Source organism: Nyctereutes procyonoides, unplaced genomic scaffold (assembly GCF_905146905.1).
Source record: "Nyctereutes procyonoides isolate TBG_1078 unplaced genomic scaffold, NYPRO_anot_genome, whole genome shotgun sequence".
NCBI lineage: Eukaryota > Metazoa > Chordata > Mammalia > Carnivora > Canidae > Nyctereutes > Nyctereutes procyonoides.
Window position 1 is genome coordinate 39,002,606 of NW_026575048.1, and position 15,729 is coordinate 39,018,334.

At 44.5% G+C, this 15,729-nt stretch overlaps 1 protein-coding gene and 1 long non-coding RNA gene across 5 annotated transcripts in view; one reads left to right on the forward strand and one right to left on the reverse strand.

The window, feature by feature from the left end:
* The window catches only part of LOC129510996 (uncharacterized), a 50,097-nt gene extending 49,289 nt beyond the window's left edge, over positions 1-808 (reverse strand). For both annotated transcript variants that reach the window (XR_008664731.1, XR_008664730.1), the window contains exons 1-2: positions 756-808; positions 320-443 (exon numbers count right to left, since the gene is read on the reverse strand). This is a non-coding gene — a long non-coding RNA (uncharacterized LOC129510996). The remainder of the gene's footprint in view (positions 1-319; positions 444-755) is intronic.
* A 12,982-nt stretch (positions 809-13,790) lies between these two features.
* ST3GAL5 (ST3 beta-galactoside alpha-2,3-sialyltransferase 5) overlaps positions 13,791-15,729 on the forward strand; it is a 51,937-nt gene continuing 49,998 nt past the window's right edge. For all 3 annotated transcript variants that reach the window (XM_055327281.1, XM_055327280.1, XM_055327282.1), the window contains exon 1: positions 13,791-14,001. Coding sequence is in view for 1 of the 3 variants with exons in the window: in XM_055327280.1 (XP_055183255.1) it covers positions 13,905-14,001 (97 nt within the window). In the remaining 2 variants the exon portion in view is untranslated. The remainder of the gene's footprint in view (positions 14,002-15,729) is intronic.

Consider the following 15,729-nt stretch of genomic DNA (forward strand, 5'->3'; position numbering starts at 1 on the left):
CTTAATTCTACCCATTGTCAAGGCCTCTTCCCACAGCTCTGGGTGAGACAGAGCAAAGAGGAGGAGAGAATACTGGACAATAAGCCCCGGGCCACCCATCAATCCCAAACAAAGTGCCCCATCCTAATTCTTTGCTTCCCTGGGGGAGCCTGCCCTGGAGAGCCAGCCCTACTATCAGTACAACCTCCAGATTTCCCAAGAGGTATGATCGCTGGGTTAAGAGCTCGGCATTTTTGGAGCACCTTGTTCTGACAGCATATGGCCACCCTAGGTCACAGTCCAAGGTCCCTGAGGTGCTCAGAGCTGGGAATTGACTTACCTGTGGGTGAGCTCATGGTCAGCAGTAAACATGGAGGCCCTTCTTGGTATAGTGGCTAGATGTTCTCTATAACAGACTTAACTCCCAAGCCCAGGCGCCAGACAGATGCTCACAAGAACTATGTCTGAAAGAAAAAGGACATGGTCATCACTCTGCATTCGAATGCCTAGATCCCAGATAAGCTGCCCCTTGAGGCCAAAGTTAGCCTTCCCCAAAGCCCCCATGGGAGATCTATTCACAGAGGAAAAATTCAGGAGAACTGACAATTTACAATTCACAGGGGGTTTAACCCAACCTCAGACATGGATATCATCAAGACCTCCTTTATGTTCAAAGCCAAAGTGCTCTTTGGAGCTGGGCTTCTTCAGAAATTCAAAAAGCACTCTGAAGTCCTCCCTTCCATTCCTTTTCATGAATACAGGGCATGCACACTCACTCAGCAGTGTAGAGCTCCAATGTGGCTCATCTAAGGATCTCAGCTGGAGGAATCATGACCCATAATGAAACTAGATGATCACTCCCTCACTCTTTTCTAGCAGGGGAAGAAGAAGGTTGGGAAGAAGCAGCCCTGACCCCACCCTCAACTCAGACCATGTCTCTAACATACTACCTTAAAATAAATAGTTGTTAAAAATTAGTAGGCTAAGAATTCATCTGTGACCCCTTAGAACATCTTTTGTGTTTTAATGTTCTTATTGGTCTAATTAATGCAATTTAATTCAACATAGCATTGTGAAGGGTTTGAGTCAGGCTTAAGGGTGGGTGCTGATCATACAAAGAGGTTCATCATGATCATTCAGAGAAGGGATCACAGTGTAGTTGAGGAAACACACACAACTTGTTACCACTTGGGCCAATGCTAAGGTAAGGCTATGGGAGAACAGAGAAGGCAATGATTATTTCTGGACAAAGGAGAGAAGTTAACAGAGCAGGCTCATAGAGGAAGAGATGTTTGGCCAGGACTTTGGGCCTTTCCTGGGAAGGATTCATGATCAAAGGAAGTGCAAGAGTGTCTGAATAAAGGTATGGGTTCTACAGGGGCTGATGCATACAATAAGTCAGTATTAGGTTTGGGGGAGAGCAGAAATAAGCAAGCTGAGATTCAGGTAGATCTGGGGTCCAGTTAAAAAAAAAGATTAGGACATGGAAGAGAGGGTAAGAGAGGGTAAGAGAGAGGATTAGAAAGAGGACTTGCAATATTGAACTCTCGGACACTATTATCAGAACTGGCCAGGTTCTCCCCTGAGGAATAGCATCCATCTTGAGAAATGCACCAGGGAGACCATTCCTAGCTCTAGCACTCACAGTAGGGGGACCTTGGATAAGTGAATTCCATCTTGGGTCTCAGCTAGCACCTACACAGAACAAGACATGCATGCATACCATTGGCAGTGTTTAGTATCACATCTCTTCTAGCAGGAAACAGATGGCCCCATGAAAGGGGAAGTTGAAGAAGGCTTGTAAGGGATTGTTTATAAGAGATGGGCATAAAAGGGAACCAAGAAAGGACAAAATGCCAGGGACTTACAACATCTGGAGAGGCAAGGCAATTAAACTAGTCACTGTGGGAGGGGGTTCCTGACCAGCCCCACAGCCTTTGATAGAGAATGGAACCAACTGCCATCTGGGGTAGGGAGACATACTCTGACCTCTAGCTACCCCTCTGTGCCTCTCAGCTAGAGACAGACAAAGGCAAGGTGGATTTTTATTTTTTTAGTTTTAATTAAATTTAGTTATTTGAAAGAGAGAACACAAGTAGGGGGAGGGGCAGAGGCAGAGGGAGAAGGACAAGTGGACTCCCAAATGAGCAGAGAACTCTGAGATCTTGACCTGGATTGGGTCTTCAAATGTTAAAAGTTCAACAGCTGAAAGAAAAATATTAAATGATAGTCTGGGTGGTACAGGAATATGGCAAAAATCACAAAGATGGCCTTTGTAAAACTGAAGTCTGGGAAATTCTGGGCTGGGTGATAGAGAGGATTGCTTCTACTTCTGACTTTTTTTTTTTTTTTTTTAGGTTTTAAGTGTCTACATGTAGCTATACTGAGTGCAGGGAAAATGCTGGGAACGGTCATGGGGCATTTTCAAATCATTTTAGTTCAGTAAAATGTTATAATCATGAGTAATTACGGTGAGAAAACTACAAGACTCCCCATCATTCCGCTACTTTCTTAAGATGCTCTTCCCCTTCTTGGAGCTTAAAAAAAAAAACAAAAAAACACAAAAAGCCAAAGCCACCAACAGACACGAGCAAGAACATTCACAGCAGTCCTGTTTGTTAGAGTCTCCAACTTGAAAAACAACCCAAATGTCCATCAAGGGGATTTTTAAAATTGTGGTATGTCCATATTATGCAATAATGAAAATGTACAACTTGAAGCTACATGCAGCAACATATGAAACTCCCAAATGCAATGTGAGCGAAAGGAACCAGACACAGAGTCCACACCGTAGGATTTCTTTTATGTAAAGTTTGAAAACAGGCTAAATAAAACTAAGGAGTGGTAGTCAGAAGAGTAGCTACCATCATAGGAGGAAGGTGAGGGTGGTGACCAGATGGAGCCACAAGGCAGGCTTTGGGAAGATGGTCAATGTTTTGTTTCTTGATGTGTTTTCAACATGGTATGTTCATTTAGAGATAATTTATTGAGCTATGCATTTAGGGTTCTGGAACTTTTTGGTAGGTCTCTTGCACTTCATTAAAAATATTATTTTAAATGTATATAAAATGGAAAAGCTATGATTTTTCCTTGTTGACTCTAGGAAAATAGTCACAAAGGATGAGTGCTCCTCTGGGATTAGCAGAGATGGTGACATGTTTCTGGTGACCCAAGGCTTGGTCACTTCTCCCATTTCTACCAACACTCCTCTCCCACCTCCCTTCAATTTCCATTCTTGGTAGAGCTCCTTCCATCTACAAACATTTCACAGATGCCCATGGGATTGGCACAATAGTTCCAATTGTTTCCTAAATCTTGCTATGCCTGGTTGACCAGAGGACTGACATTACTCACCTTTGGAGTTTCCCTCCTCCCCCCAGATGATGGTAGAAAAACTCTAGACCTTATACAGTACCAGGAAAATAGGTTGGGGGGCCTCCTCCCTCATTGTTACCATTTACCTCTATGTCTGGTTCTGGACATCCACTGCTCCAGAGCCCACAGAGATGCCCTCATCACACACAGGCCAGCATTGGTCTTGACCACAGGACCTCCAGCTTCCTGCCCAGCTGTGGCATTTAGTGGTCAGTACCTGGCCATCTTCAGGCATTGCTATAGAAGGTTCTTCACCTTCTAGGGCATTTTAGGGGAATTGGGCATAGGTGTCAGCTTCTTTAGGAGGCCATCTACTAGAGGCTGGGCAAGGGAAACCCAAATCCCTAGGATACTGCAATCTTGAGAGGGTGAAAGGAGAAAACAATTTCTCCAGTTCTTCAAGAATGAGAGACTTGGAGGAGGGAGAAGAAGGGAGCTAATTTCTTGCCAGGTTGTCTGCCCCACCCTCTGAAAGCCAGGCAATGTGCTGTATCCTGTGGCATGTTCAGAGAAGATAAGGCCACCACTATTATCTCAAACCCAGCCTCCTTACCTCACTGGTGCCACCTGCTTGATCCTACTCCAGACATCCCATCTTATCCTTTTTTAATTAAAGAAAAAACTCAATATCTTCCTTCTGCCAGGAGGATAAAGTCCAAACACCTTTGGCTGGTAAACCTTTCAAATTCTGGTCCCTATCTAATTTCCCATTGCTCCCCTACACGTGTTTTTGTTTTTTTTTTTTTCCCAATCTTCAGGTGCTCATGAATGATTTTCATGGTGTTATGCATTCAGTTGGTTGTTTTCTCAGAACCAAGTTTCACTTGTTAACTCTTTCACTTGTGCCTTTGATTTATAGTCTACTTCTGGCATCTCAGACCTTCCAAGATCATTTTCCTTCTCTCTAACGTATATTTATTAGAAGTTCCATTACTTAGGGTATGTCCATCCATCAATTTTTGTTGTAAGAAAATGCTTTTATTTTGCCCTTGATCTTGCAAGACGGCTTGCTTGCTTATTTGTTTGTTTGTTTATTTATTTATTTATTTATAAAGATGTATTTGTTTTAGAGAGAGAGAAAGCACACATGGGCACAAGTGAGCATGAGGTGATAGGGAGGAAGAGGGAGAGAGAATCCCAAGCAGACTCCTGTCTGGGTGCAGAGGCAGACTGGGGGTGCAGGGCTCAATTCCAGAACACTGAGATCATGAGCTGAGCCAAAATCAAGAGTTGAATGCTCAACTGAGCCATCCAGGCACCCCAACTTCCTTATTTATATATTTCTAAGGGAAGTTACTCTCTCCCAGAATTTGCAAATTTTATTCCCCTCTTTTGGCAACTTTCAGCATAATTGCTATTTCTCTGTAAAGAATCTATCTTTTCTCTCTGATTACTTAAGATTTTCTTTTTGTCTCCAGCGTTCTGCAATTTCACTGTAATGTGTCTCAGAGTCCTGTGAATTTTCCTGCTTATGATTTTTTTGGGTTCCTGAACTTGAGCACTGTGTTTTTCACCAATTCAGGAATTTTTAGAAGTCATTATTTCTTCAGTGGTTGTGTCTATACTACCTCCTATTTTTTTTTTCTTTCTGGAAATCTGATTATGTCCCTGTTAGAACTTTGACTTATCATTCTATCCTCTAGTCTCTTAATCTTATTTATTTTTTTCTATAACTTTTTTCTCTTGGTGCTGCATTTTGCATAATTTCTTTTTATCTATCAATTCACTCATTATATCTCTACCTCTCTTCTATTTTGTAACCTGTTTACTGAGTTACTATCAATCATTTCCTGCTTCCTCTATTTCTTAGTCATACTTTCAAACCTTCTTTTATTTCTGTAAACATTGAACAAACTTATTTGGTATTTTAAATCTTCAAATTCTACTCTCTATAAGTTTTGTGGGTCTGAGTCCTCATTTTATTTTTTCTGCTGACTTATGGATAGTGGCTTGTTTCCACATGTATTGTGGTATTTTAAATTGTAAATTCATTTCATTCATCAAATACTGAAAAATCACCATAATATGGTATCACAAAAAGAAACTGATAATTCTCCAGCAACTGAACTCAAAGGCTTGGAATGTTGCAATCTAACTGCTAAAGAATTCAAAATAGCTAATTTGAGGAAATTCAATGAACTATAAGAAAACTCAGAGAGGTAATTCAACAAACTCAGGAATAAAATTAATGAACAGGAGTTCTTTACCAAACAGATTGAAATTATGAAAAAAAGAATCAAACAGAATTTCTGGAACTGAAGAACTCAATGAAAGAGACAAAGAAAGAATGCATTAGAAACCATATACAAAATGCAAACTCAAATTCCTTGGAACTTGGTGGGAATTGTCTTAGGCTTAGGCTTAGGCTTAGGCTCAGGTCTAAGATAGAGGTGTTTTGCTGCTTAGAGGTGCCAAAGAGAACTATCAGCCTATTATCATTTTAAAAGGTTTTTGATCATTAAGGTAGTATGAATTTCAGCTCCAAACTTGCATAAGGATAGACTTTTTGTTTAGAAATTCTAAGGGGAAACTTTTGTTTTTCTTTTGGTTCCATTCTGAACTAAAATTGGGTTTCTTAAGGCAAGTGATGATCTATGGCATGTATGCCACTGTTTCCCTTGGGGAGCAAGATCTGACAACATTTGCTAAGATTTCTATCTTTTGAAGGTTCTGGGCATTCATAAGGATTTCCAATCTCCTCTCACATCCCGCTTCAGTCCAACTTTGTCGCGTAGCCCATTTGGCCAGAATTAACAGGGGCTCCAAGGCAAAGTCTGGCTCTTGCTCACTTCTCTGGGTTTTCACTTCCTCATTGTTTCTGCCTCTGAGGGATTTCCTTCCATCCTGCCAGCTCAGCCTTGCTGTAAAAACAGGCTTTTAATAGTTTCCCCAGCATCTTAGGGATTTTTGACTTGGCAGATTTCTCCAGAATCTCTTCTTCCACGTTGTTGGAAACATGGCACTCACTTTTCTATTCTTTCCCAGCAGTCTCTCAGAATTCTTGCTCACCCTGTATATCCTCTTCCTAGATTGATCTTCATTTTCATCATTTGCTATATCTTACTGTGGTAGGCAGAATTCTAAGATGGTTCCCCAAATCTCTAGGCTCTGGTGGATGCACACTTTCTCCTAGTTATTCGGCTGAATGCTGATCTAAGGCTGCTGTGATTTTGAGATTTTGCAGATACAACTATGTCCTAAGTCAGCTGATCTTAAAATAAGGGTATTATCTGGGTGTGAGTCTGACTTAATCACACAAGATTTTTATTTATTTTTTTATTTTTTAAAAATATTTTATTTATTTATTCATGAGAGACACAGAAAGAGGCAGAGATAGGCAGAGGGAGAAGCAGGCTCCATGCAGGGATCCTGATGTGGGACTCGATCCTGAGACCCTGGGGTCACGCCCTGAGCCAAAGACAGATGCTCAAACCCTGAGCCACCCAGGCATCCCACACACAAGATTTTTAAAAGCAGAAAGTTTTGGGGGTGCCTGGATGGCTCTGTGGTTAAGCGGCCTTTGGCTTAGGTCATGATCTTAGAGTCCTGGGGTCAAGCCCTGAGTTGCCTGAGTGGCCTTCTGGCTTCCCTGCTCTGCAAGGAGTCCACTCCCTCTCCCTCTGCCCTTCTCCCCTTTTGTGCTCTAGTGCTCTCTCTCTCTCTCTCTCTCTCTCTCTCTCTCTCAAATGAATAGATTAAAAAAAAAGTCTTAGAAGCAGAAAGTTTTGTCCAATTGGTAGTAGAAGAAAAAGCCATATAGCTGTGGGCTCTAGCTGGCCTGGAAGAAAGCAAACATCTATGTTGTAAACTTTCTATGGGGCCACATGGCAAGAACCCTTGGGCACCCTCTAGGAGCAGAGGGTGGTCCTTGGCCAACAGTTTGCAAAAAAATTCCCCCCAGGACTTCAGCCCTGTAACGGCAAGGAAATAAATTCTGCCGAAACCTGGTGAGCTTGAGTGAGCACCCTGAGCTCACTTGAGAACTGCAGTCCTGGCTAATACTTTGATTTCCATCACGTGAGACCCTGGGCGGAGAATTTGGTTACACTGGACCTGGACTTAAACTGTGAGACAGTAAATGTGTACTGTTTTAATCTGCTAAATGTGTGGTGATTTTTTACGCAGCAATAGCAAACTAATTCAGCCCCAAACTCATATACCTACCAATATACCCACCTTACCTACCCTTCACAGCCAGATTCAATTGTCCTTGAGCAGCCCTAAGGCAGTTCCAGCCTTGCCTCTACTCCCACCCCCACCTCCACGCCATGCTCTCCTGACTTCTTGTGAATAGTCCCTCTGTTGTAGCTCACTGTGCTACTGGTTTTGCTTGTTCATTTGTCTTAAAGTGTCTTCTCTTTCCCTGGGTGTCTCAGCGGTTGAGTGAGTGGTTGAGCATCTGCCTTTGGCTCAGGGCGTGGTCCCAGGGTCCTGGGATCAAGTCTGGCATCGGGCTCCCTGCATGGAGCCTGCTTCTCCCTCTGCCTGTGTCTCTGCCTCTCTCTCTCTGTGTGTCTCTCATGAATAAATAAATAAAATCTTTTTTTTTTAAAGGTGTCTTTCTCTTCAGTTAGACTATCTAACCTTTCGAAAAAGGACTGTGCCTTATGTGAACTCTGGTGTCTGACAGCCCTGGGTTCCAATCCTGACTTTGCTACTTTCCAGCCATGTGACCTTTTATCTCATATCCCTGAATTTCTCCAAAGCCTCCAGACCTTCCCTTAGGTAAGACATGAGCATGAGAAGACCCCACCACAAAGGGATGTTGTGAAGATAAGATGTAATGCATTTAGTGTCATACCTGGCACAGGATAGGCTCTTGGCAAATGTTCATGTGATGAATAAATAGATGCATGAAGGAAGGATGGAACAAGAGGCTGCAGATGCGCCTGGAAAGGTGGCGCACAAGGGCTAAAAGAATTGAGTCTGTGCCAAACTGTTTCCTCAACCCAACCGGCCCTCTGTCAACAGACCGCCTTCCTCTGATGTTTCCTTCATTTTACTCCTGCTTTTCCCACGATCGCTCACAGGAAGCATTCCTAGAAAAACCTCTGGGGATTGATTTCCTTTGTGCTTTAGGGCAGCAGTCCTTCTGTGTTCTGTCGGCTGCAGCTGTGCTCCAGCCCCTGGGGACTGAGGAAGGGAGGGAGGGACAGCATCTCGGGAGGATGAGGGTGGGAGTCCAGCAGAAGGTGAAGCTCGCCAGGAGAAAAATACACAGATGATACCTGGGTGGGAAACCCGACAGCAAGACGACGGTAGAGGGTGAGGGATGGTTGCCCCCCACTGCCCCCCGCCACCCGCCTTCCACACAGGCTCCTCTTGGCCCCTACCACTGCTCTACCATCCTTTCCTTCTGGCCACCTACAAAATAGTCACAAAGCATCACCCCTAACAGCTTCGGAGATGCCAGGCCCTAGGGAAGGCACGGCTTCTGTCTTGGTGTCAGATGAGAGCCATTTGGCAGGCGAAAAGAAACAGGCCATCTGGAAAAGCCTCTGAGACCTCAGTAATTGGAACCAATGACTCCCTTCAGTTTTATTTATTGTAAAAAAACAACATTATAACAACATGAAAGGACATCTCTCACAAAGGAAAAAAAAAAAAAAGATTACTCACGATCCTACCACCCTAATACCACAACTGTTTTCTTTTTCCAAGTTCTTTTCTCATTTTGGTCACATAGTAGAAGTTTGCATCTCATCTGTATCCCCTTTTTTGATTTCACTTAATGTGATATCTCAAGCTTTTTCTAGTGTTGATCTAATCATCACATTGGTCTCTCTCTCTCTCTCAATTGCAAATATTCCAGCCACTTTGATGGAGACATAATTAATGATTCCTTAACCCTTGGGGATTCTTGCTCATCCTCTTGAATCTTTGAGGTTGGCTCTTGGCAAAGCTGTAAATGAAAGGAAGTTTGTTTTCTAGGCCTATCTGCATCCCTTACAGATCTTTCTTCCCTGCTAGCAATTTTAGTCCAACACGTTTCTTGCTATTCTTGATGCCAGTCTGCCCTCTAAGCCTGTGCTCTTTTGAAGGGCTATTAAAAAAATAATAATATAGTTCTCTTTTTTCCTTAAGAGAGCAGTGCATGCTAATGTTGTCCAATATGAGAAATACCTAAAAGCAAAGAAAATAAAAATCTGCTATAACTTTGTTATTCCAGATCATATGCCACTGCTCCTTACTGTTCTCAAAAATATTATTGGCGCTTTTGATCTCACTTGTCTGTGCCAGGTCCCCTTCCTCCCAGTTCCTGCTGTGCCTTCCAGCTTCACTTCAGAGGCTAACATAAGTTAGCATAAGTCCATGATACGATGAAAAAAACTAAATGAATAAACTCTAGGAAGTATACTATCCTGAGGCCTTCAGCCCCTATGTATGTAAAAATATTCACAAACAAAAAAAATATACACAGAACGTCAAGGGAGCACCTGAAGTTGGCTAGTTTAACCCACTAAGTAGACCTCATTGGCTCAGAAAACTGGAGTTTATAGAGGTAGGATGAGCTGCAGGGCTGGTGTGATCTAGTGGCTCAAAAATGTCATAAAGGGAATGGTTTCTTTCTAACTTTTCTCTCTGCTTCACTCAGTCTTATTCTCTTCTAAAGTAAGTTCTTGTAGTCTAAAGTGACTGCCTCTTCAGCAACTTCTGAGGCTACTTACTGCCTGACTCCTGTGTAGCTGGAGATGAGAGCATCTCTCTCTCACCATCCCATAAATCTGAGATTTCCTCTGACCAGATCAGTCTGGTTCCTACGGCTGCTCATGAATCAATCCTAGTGGCAAGGAAGATGGGATGACTCTGGGTGGCTTAGACCAGCAGGTCTCAAGCTCTGGTCTTAGGGCCCTTTACACTCTTAAAAATTACTGAAGATCCCAAAGTATTTTTTTTTCCAAAGTATCTTTTTAATGGAGGTTTCATCTATTGCTTTTCACCAAATTAGAAGTTAAATTTATTAAGATTAATAAAATAATTTATAAAAATAATAAAATTACATGGTATAACAAGTAATTAAAAAATAACTATGTTTTAAAAGGTATTAACACCCCCCCCCCCCAGTATAACTATGTTTCCCAGGACAAAAAGATGATGAGAAGAATGGCTTTTTTCCCTTTATTTTTTTAATTTGCAAGTCTCTTTAAGTCTGGTTTAATAGAAGACAGCTGGATTTTCATATCTGCTTCTGTATTCAATCTGTTGCAAATCGTTTTGGTTAAAGTACAGGAGAAAAATATGCTTTACATCCATATGTAATTGGAAAAGGGAGGAGTAGTGTAACAGCTTTTAAAGATAATTGTGGATATTCTTTTTTGGTACTATACCAAAACTCTACAAGAGGTCATTTCTTAAAGGTTTGTTGCATAGTAGAATCTGAAACCTTATCTATAAATTTTTCATACTGTTAAATTAAAATCCATTGTCTGCCTCACATTTAAAATTCACCTTTAACTCATGTGTGATTTTGTAACATCATGCATTAGCCATCTGGAAAACCTTGATTCATGGAGTAAATGCAGGTCTTCCAAATGTTGGCACATCATACATGATCCATTATCCCCAAATCATATTTTTTAACATCACCGTCAGTCCCATCAGAAAAGTCCTTAAATATTGAGAAGCTGTCTCATAGTGATATAACTCTTCCAAAATTCTAAATTTCTTTTGAAAGCTGGGATTTTTCATCATTGGCAACAAATAGTCCATTGTTTTCCCTGAAGAGACAGGCTCACTTAATTGATTGATTTTGGTAGAAATATCTACCAAATAACCATGATTTGTCAGTTGCTTCCTCAAGCAAAAATGGTGTTTCATGAAAAAAAACTCAAAACAGCTAGTTCAGCTTACAGCTGTGCAAGTGTTTTCCCTCAGACAACCACCATGCTTTAGTTTGTGGCAGAAGGGTTTTATGTGCATTTTCCATTTTGTCATATAAAATATTAAAAAATTATGTGCTTGACGGTTGAGATTTTAATTTAGTAATATTTATTGCTCCATCAAGAATATTAAGTGAGACTGCATTTTTTTAAATTAAAAAAAAATTTTAACCATGAGTGTGGTAGTGAAAGATGTTAGTACAGTTCAGTGCCACCACTTTGATTTGTGAAGGCCCCAGTAGTTTTGCACACCTTTACCCTTGCACCGTCAATGAGAAAGATAAGTTATGTCTTAGGTAATCATGAATTTTGACTTCAGAGATTCCCTGAAATGTTTTCAGGGACCCCTAGGGGGTCAGAACCTCTGACCTAGAACAATCAGAGCTGACTCATAGAGTTAAAAGTGGGGCAAACTTACCTAAACCATATGTTGCATCACAGTTGGGTGGATGTTGGGGGCAACCACAATGCCCGTGATCAGAATGACCTAAGTCATGAACATAAGGAAGAAAAGAATTACAAAATCATGGTGGCTGTCCCGGATTTACAAATAGTTTAGCCACTTTGCTAATAGTTTCCTTCACCACAGGAAAAGCCATCCTGAGCTTTTCTGAGATTCCAGGTAAAGATTTGAGATCTAGTGGCTGATCCTAATTTATGATTTAAGGATCTCTGTCTCAATCCAGAACAGTGGCTGAGGATGGCTCTGCAGCTAGTAAAAGGGCTGTTTTAAGGTAGGGCTTGTTTTGTTGCACAAGTCAGTTTCTCTTGCCACCAAATGTGAATGAGGTGAACGAGGTAGTGGGTGCAGGGTAAGTATAACATCTGTCCTGTCAGGCTGGGACAGGAGGCAGTTTCAAGCTCCCTTTTTTTCCCTTTCTTTCTCCCTTTCTCCACCTTACACCCACTTTTCCAAGGCACAGTATTCTGATTCTTATATCAGCCATATTGCTTTTGTGGCATTTTACCAACAAGGAGTATCTGGGAGAAAGGGGAAGAGCAGCTGAGGCAAAGAGAGGTAGAGTATCTGATCAAGCAGGCTGGCCTTGGGCAGGTCTCCAAGAGAGAAGTGGTGAGGTGCTCAGCATTCTCCCTGCAGCTGTCACTGACCTCTCGCAGCTGCTCTGCCTGGCCAGCCTTGGCTGATCCACTGGATTTAGATCTCCCAATGACAGCTTTTCCTCCGATATTTTCAAAATGCTCTTGTGTCCTCACCTTAGATTAACCTGGAAACATTTTTATGGCAACATCCCTTTGGAAAGTATGACGGCAGAGTCCTCCCCTCTCCTTCCTTTCCAAGATTTCCCTCCTGATTTTTGTTACCCAGATAGCACATTTTTTCTGCACCCCTGCCCCCACTAGGGAAGAACACAAACATTTCCAAACCCCCTCTGGAGCTGTGCAAACCCAGAGCAAACTGTTGCAAAAAAGGAACTGGGTGGCTCAGCGGTTGGGTGTCTAGACGCCTTTGGCTCAGGTCCTGATCCTGGGGTGTTGGGATCGAGTCCCGCATTGGGCTCCCGATTGGGAGCCTGCTTCTCCCTCTGCCTGTCTCTGCCATTCTCTCTGTTGTCTCCCGTGAATAAATAAATAAATAAATAAATAAATAAATAAATAAATAAATAAATTTTTAAAAACTCTCAGTTCATGCAAATATATTTGGCTCCGTGTCTAGGATCCTCCTTTTTAAACTGGAATCAGTATCACAGGCACATGACGGCGATGCTCTGTATCCATTAATCTGAAAGGAAATTCTGAAAGCAGACCAATTTCACTGAGTTCACCGAGGAGTCAACAAGTCCTAAGGCACAGAAATGTTGCGGGCGCATTATACACTTTCGGCTGTGTTAAAGAAGTAACATATCAATGCTTTAAACTCCTTTTAATTCTTGAATTTGGAGGTTCACTAATACTCGTGCCTAAAAATATATGACATTTCCTTTCGAGAATCAAGGAAGATTCCTGAGGTATGGAAACGGGCGCTCTAAGTGCAGGTTCTGATCCTTGGTCTGCCACCAAATGCCCCAATGACTTCAACTTTCCGGGCCTCAATTACCCATCTATGATACCAAGTGGGTAATCAGCACTATTTCCCTTTTCTCAGACACGTGGAACAGCGTAAGATGTTCTGCAAGTCCCCAGACACTCGGCCGGGCTGCCCTAGTGCAGTTCTCAAGGGTGTCGGGTCCCTGAACCATGATGGGCCTAGGGGGTTGGGCTGGGAAGTGCAGCACGTGACTATGTAAAGCCCCTTCATTCACGCGATCCACATGTAACAATTCTCTGCGCAAAAGCCTATGATCAGCCCAGATGCACCTTTATTCCTCCCACCAGCTAACCACACGCAGAGTTCAAGAGAACGCTGCGCGCCCGACGCCCTGGCTTCTCCCAGCCCACCAGCCCGCCACGTCCTGCTGGGGGCGCCCCGCTCTCCCAACCGCTCTGGGTGGAGGGGTTGCGCGTCCTGGGGGCGGGGCCTCCGCGGGACGCCCTCGCGAGCTCCGATTGGTCGCTCCTGTCCACGTGACTCCCGTCCCCGCCCCGCGTCCCTCCTCCGCATCCGCGCGGGGGAGCGGACGGTCCGGTGCTGAATGGGCGCGAGCGCGGCGCCGGGGACGGGCGGGGGCGCGGGGCCCGGGACTGGAGGCCGGCCAGCGCCCCCTCCCTAGCATGCGGACGAAGGCTGCGGGCGGCGCGGAGCGGCGTCCCTTGCAGCTGCGAACCGAGGCGGCGGCGGTGGCGGTGGCGGCGGCACCTGCCGGCCGAGGTAAGTGGCGCAGCCCCCTTCTCGGCGTAGCGGGGCCCGCGGGCTGGGGGCGGCGGCAGCGATCAGCCCCTGCCCCTGCCTGGCTGGGCCCGGCGGGGAGCGCCCAGGGCTCGGCGCCCCTAGACGCGCCGCGGGGGCGCGGGCTGAGAATCGTGGCCTCCCGCCGCGTGGACTGACTAGGCGGGGGACGCCGCGCCGCTGTGGACGCGGCGGAGGCGCAGGGGAGAACTGCCGGGGTGTCGGGTCGAGCCCCAGTGGCCCTTTCTCCCCGGGCTTTCCGCGGCGGCTCGGGGTTTAATTCATTGGTGGAAGCGTCTAGCCATCGGAGCCGAGTTCACTCATTACCCTGGGACGGGGTTGGGGAACCCTTTGTAGGGTAACTAGCAGCTTCCCCAGCTGCCCATTGCATCCTTCGGGAAGGCGCGATATGTGGCGTCTGCAGGTAGAAATTCTCCGTAGACCTTCCTTGCCGCCTCTCTGCAGCCAGCCCTACGGAAGAGACACAGTTTGGTGACCTTTTGCTTCCCTTTGAATTAATTGTAAGCAGTGACTTGACGTGGGCATGCATTCATTATACGCTGGTAGTAAGTAACGCAAGGTTTTCGGAGAGCATCTCTCAGAGGAGCTGGGCTAAGAGGGAGAGGCGGGGTCTTGTCCCTACCCCACACCAGCTGGGTGACCTTGGCTGACACCGGTCCCCCTGCGGGGCTCTGTCTCCTCGTCTCTAGTGGGAGGCTTGAGCTGCGGATGGATGTGCTTCCTTCCGGGCCTCCGGTTCAGTGGTTCTGACCGAAGAATGCGTTTACCAGTGAAGAGGGACCTGCAAATCAATAGATGGCTTGAAAAATGAATTTTACGTCCTCATGTCTTAATTCGCATATGTGGCCTTTGCTTAATTAGGTATCGTTCTTGTAAAAGAGAAAATAGTTTTATGTGCTACGTTTCATCTGGCACCCTTGGCTTGCCTGCTTGTGCCAAGCAGGGAGCTAGGTGCCCTGGTACAAAGATGAAGGAGACTCATCTCCTGCCCTCTGGTGTTTAGCCTCACTCTCCTCTTGGTTTATAACTGCTAATCCTCTTCCATAGTGAGATGCATATCTTGAAACTGGAAGAGGAATCCATGTCTGTTGAGAGAAGGGGCACCAACTCAAAAACATGATGGGTTGTGGTTTCACTTGTGTAATCTGGAAAGCTTGACAGCTTGGAAGAATGTCTTACATTTCTAGTGTTAGAGCCAGGATCACCTAAATTTCTTGGACGGGAGAGACTGCTATGAACTGCCAGGACACTATAACCAGGATGTCCTGAGTCCTTTTTTGTGGCTGTTCATTATGCTAGTGCTGCTGTTTTTGTAAGATGGAATGAACCTTAGTTATGATCAGTAGCCATTTCTTTCTTTAGGCCAGAAAAGAAATGAGTGAGCTGGGAAGGCGTGAGGGGGTTAATGGAAGAGTGAAAGGGCTGACAGGCGTAAATTCTAAAAGCTCATGTTTTTGACTACCTATTTTGAAAATGCTTATGATTTTGGTACAAGCTGCCAAGTTAGCCCCATGCTGTTTGGCAGCGGTGAGGGGAATTTATCCCTTGGGAGGTGAACAGACCATAAAAAGAGGCTCAGAGTTCTCTGTGGGAGTCCATCCAGGTGCTGGGGGGCAGAGGGGTGTGTCTTGGAGCCAGCCATTCCTGGGAGAAGGATCAAGACTCCCCTTCCATACCCTTCTAGCTCCT